Source organism: Stylophora pistillata, chromosome 4 (genome assembly GCF_964205215.1).
Source record: "Stylophora pistillata chromosome 4, jaStyPist1.2, whole genome shotgun sequence".
Taxonomy (NCBI): domain Eukaryota; kingdom Metazoa; phylum Cnidaria; class Anthozoa; order Scleractinia; family Pocilloporidae; genus Stylophora; species Stylophora pistillata.
In genome coordinates, this window is record NC_142522.1 from 40,593,805 (window position 1) to 40,598,451 (window position 4,647).

Here is a 4,647-nt window from a genome sequence, read left to right on the forward strand (position 1 = left end):
CATAGCAAGTAAACAGAGTAAGTAAACAGAGCAAATAAACAGAGTAAGTAAACAGAGCAAGTAAACAGAGCAAGTAAGCAGAGCAAGTAAACTGGGCAAGTAAACAGAGCAAGTAAACAGAGCAAGTAAACAGAGTAAGTAAACATAGCAAGTAAACAGAGTAAGTAAACAGAGAGAGTAAACAGAGTAAGTAAACAGAGCAAGTAAACAGGGCAAATAAGCAGAGCAAGTAAACAGGGCAAGTGAACAGAGCAAGTGAACAGAGCAAGTAAACAGAGTAAGTAAACATAGCAAGTAAACAGAGTAAGTAAACAGAGCAAGTAAACAGAGTAAGTAAACAGAGCAAGTAAACAGAGCAAATAAGCAGAGCAAGTAAACAGGGCAAGTGAACAGAGCAAGTAAACAGAGTAAGTAAACATAGCAAGTAAACAGAGTAAGTAAACAGAGCAAGTAAACAGAGTAAGTAAACAGAGCAAGTAAACAGAGCAAATAAGCAGAGCAAGTAAACAGGGAGAGTGAACAGAGCAAGTAAACAGAGCAAGTAAACAGAGTAAGTAAACATAGCAAGTAAACAGAGTAAGTAAACAGAGCAAGTAAACAGAGTAAGTAAACAGAGCAAGTAAACAGAGCAAATAAGCAGAGCAAGTAAGGTCTGTCATGCGTGAGATGAGAAGTACTCTTCTTCTCGAACACTACTCTTCCTTCCCCTTGTGCTTATCTCTGCTCGTTCATTCGGCATGTCGCGATAACAACAGATCAGATCAGATAAGAGATGTCTTTATCTGGGATCATCTATGTAGCTGGAGGATTTTCGAGCGCCCAATGAAGATGATCAAAGTGCGAAAATGAGAAGCGATGATTATTCTTTCCCAATCCCTTAGCAGGTTAGCTTCCCTTCCATTTTCGCGGTCCATCGCTCAAAACTGTCACTTAACCCTTTCACTTCCAAGATCTCATTAGTAATTCTCCTTACTGTCTGTCAGACAGTTGCTATGATGTTAGTTTGGAGAATTTGTCATTGGATCAACTAATAATCCCTTAATTCATATTTTCCTTTATTCTCATCACTCGCTTGCTTGATATCATATAGAATTGTTAGGAGAAATTCTGTTTTGGTCACTCATGGGAGTGAAAGGTTAACAGTCACGCAATCCGCCCAGCTACTGTAATGGTATCTGCTATTCTGGGTTATCAATTTGTAGCTTGAAATCTCGGTCAGTGAACCGGCTTAAAAGTTGAGCATTTCACAAAGTAAGTTATTTACAAGTGGCCTAATCTGATAAATTCACATAAATTTCATTATTTTATTTATAACATTTCCTTTTACTAGGCTAACTCTTGTTCATTCTCTTCATAACTATCTTTAAGGTACGTTTATAAATACTTCACTAAGCGTTTTGCGGATTTTCACATCCGCATCTCCCAACCAACCAAGCTTGGCTATAGATATTCGTGAAAATACGAGAATCGCTTTTCAGAAAGCGCTTCTCCTCTTAGGTTGTTGAAACTTCAAAACCCTTCCAGCAAAAAGCTCGGTAGCGTATCGATAACTCCTGAAAGGGAAGCGCTATGCTGTGATTCGTTTACATTTACACTTTCATTCATAATTTTTGTTTTCGCCATGTCCTTTATTGTCGCCAAATTTCCCATTATTCTACAATTAATGCATAAAATATAAATACATAAATAAACGAACAAAGAATAGAGCCAATTTTCCCTGAGTGTCGAAAGTAATCTGAACAACGCTCTTGCTTTACCTCGTTTTGCGGTCGATCGAGAAAATGCGTGCTACCCTTTCAACCAATCACACACTAAACTTAACCCTGGTCGTTGGCGTTTTCCCGCGCTTTTCCCCCTTTTTACTTTAAGTTCTCAATGGCTCTTGGTAAGATTTACCTTTGTCTTGACTAGTCGTTTAATTTCTTTGGTTTTGTTCAAGCGACACACAATTGAAAGGCGCACTATCATCATACCATATGCATAGCTTTAATGAAACGGTCATTCATTCAATAACACTGTAAACAAGACAAAATTTAACATATAACGCTTCATTAAACCGATAGCTCGCCATGGCTTATTCTCTTTCCAACCCGTTCGTAAAATAGATTTCTTCCGCTGACAAAAACGAATACTCAGTCCGTAGTTTAATTTCTATCTCCTTTAAAATTTGTACATCCACCTGTGCTGTAAGATTCAAAGCCATGCAGAATGACTCTTTAAACTGTGTCTGCCCCTTGTGAACTACATCCACTATAGGCTTTGACGGAGTTGACCTGAACGCTTATCTTTATTGCAGTGTCTGCATATTTTACCTAACTAGTGACTTTACCCTCACCCAGAGCGGAGTACATCAGTTGAGTATTGGTAACTACTTATATACGTTTAATCAAAGTCAAAAACTGGGCCAGGCTGATCAAAAGCTATCTAGCACTATTCCAGGGTTTACTGCATAATGTTACAGGGGCTGAATTAAACTCAACTGTACTTTGAACAACTCTGCCAGAGCAAACTCCATCTGTTACGTCGGGACGCTTGAACCATTTGGCACTCCTTCGGTCCTTTTTGATGTACCCTGATCAACCACTATTTCAGGCACCTCTTCCACAGCACCTGGACTTTGTGGACTGTCTTTTCCTTCTGGTCCATCAAGAGAAGGCCAACTGGTGGACTGCTCCAATTTTTGAAGCCTTTCATTTAAGGCTTTCAGAGCCTTTTGTCTGAAAAAGAAAAAAGAAGCAGCGTTTGTAGTTTAAGTCTGTGAAATCTGTCAGTTTCTTTGCTTCGACAAAAAAGTGTATTCACAACAACTTTGCAAGAGACTTAGCGGATGAGTATTCTGAGAATAGGAGATTGAAATGGAGTGACGTTTGGGAAGGTTACATTAAATTCGTTGGAAATACACAACCAATGGTAAGGTGTCTATGGTTGTAGAAAGAGCTTGAAATATCCGTCAGTGTCCTCGAAATAAGTAAAGAGTCTCTTCAAACATCTTAATGAGAAATTTAAATATCCCCAGTAATAATTAGTTATATCAGTAAAATGTCACTTTATCTACTCAATATCTATCAGCTGATAGATGAAGAGCATGAATACAGCATATGACAAAGCCCATTTGCATTTGAATTTACACTTACTTCTACTAAAATAAAGAATTTAAGAATTAAACAAGTTTTCTGATATTTACTTGACCAGTTTGTTTGTAATTTTCTCTCTGATTTTCTTCATTTCTCCCTCTGCATGTTCATGTACCTTGTCAACAACTTCGTGAATCAACTGCTAGGCAGCACCCAAAACTATCATCTACCAGAAAAAAGCACTGTACCTTCTTCTTTCAGCATCAGCTGGATCCATTCCTGGTAAACTGATTGTTATTGCTGATGGTGCTCCCACATCATATGTTCTAATAGGTTTGTGGCACACTTTCAAACGAATCATTGTGTTGAATATAATTGTTGATATTGTCCTCACTGGTGGCCTTGTGAGTTAACAAAAGAAAGCATAGCTGTTATCAAAATTCATTTCCTAACAAATTTCAAGAAGACAGCTACTATCAACTCAGAAAACCAGAAAACAGAAATATGTCTGGAATGTTTATCATGATTTGGCCAGTCACTATAAGGAAACGAGAGCAAATCAAACAACCAGCAAATTAATAAGTGTTTCTGCCTTCAGTTAAATTTTCCTGTACCTGATTGGTTGTCCTTGATGTCACAACAACAACATTCAAGAAATGTTTCAGGCATTTAAGGTTTCCTGAGTTTCACAAAGGTTGAACGATTTTCCACTAAGCAACAGGGAACATATAGTAAGCTGGCCACAACCACTGAACCCTAAGAGCCCTCATATTTAATACTTCTCATCACATCTTTGCTGGATAATGTATCAATAATGTAAGTAAAAGTTAATGCTACTCATTTTTGGAAGTTAAAAGTCAGATTAGTTGAATTACATGTAAGGTACCTACTTATAACAGTTCACTTACTGTGCAGCCTCTGGGAAAAAGCTCGCACAGGAGAAACTTTCACTCAGGTCTCCTTTAACCCCTTTGCCGCGAGGCTGATAAAATCTCAAATAAACCCAGCCAATCATTGTTCCTGATAGAACCATGACCAGAAGAATGATGGGAAAAACACCGAGTATGCACAGGATGCTGTATACAAGAACAACTAAAGATGGCACATGCTGCAAAAAAATTGATAAATCATAAAAAGTATAAATTTTCTCATCATCACTTGTAACTTACTATTTATGGTGACTTTGCAGGACAACCTCTTTTTTTTCCCTTTCTAACATGTTTTATTTATTGGTGCAGTTCTCAAAAGAATGTTGAGAGAAATGGTTTAATTGGACACCAATATGAATGCAAACTGTACCAAGCTGAAGAATATTAAAAAAACATAGTTCAAAAAGGGTGCTGCTCTGGCAACATTTTCACTGAAGCTTAAATGAAATTTAATTTTCCATCAGCACACATGTATACATAGTCATCCTAGAAGAAAGTGTTGAAAACAGGGTGAACTCTGAAGAGAAACATCAATCTTACTACTGGCCCCCATTTAAAATTTATCGCAACCTAAGTAAATGGGCAATGAAAAACCAACCTTGACACGAAGGCCAATTGAGGACAAGCTTACTTCCTGTTCAGGT

The 4,647-nt window shown here is 37.7% G+C and overlaps 1 protein-coding gene across 1 annotated transcript in view; it reads right to left on the reverse strand.

Moving 5' to 3' along the window:
* Positions 1 to 1,288: 1,288 nt before the first annotated feature.
* Positions 1,289 to 4,647, reverse strand: part of LOC111330038 (transmembrane protein 115) — a 5,585-nt gene continuing 2,226 nt past the window's right edge. The window contains exons 6-9 of the mRNA XM_022934826.2: positions 4,602 to 4,647; positions 3,983 to 4,182; positions 3,323 to 3,475; positions 1,289 to 2,717 (exon numbers count right to left, since the gene is read on the reverse strand). The exon at positions 4,602 to 4,647 is cut by the window's right edge and continues 66 nt beyond it. Coding sequence (XP_022790561.1) covers positions 2,519 to 2,717; positions 3,323 to 3,475; positions 3,983 to 4,182; positions 4,602 to 4,647 — 598 coding nt within the window. The 3' untranslated portion in view covers positions 1,289 to 2,518. The remainder of the gene's footprint in view (positions 2,718 to 3,322; positions 3,476 to 3,982; positions 4,183 to 4,601) is intronic.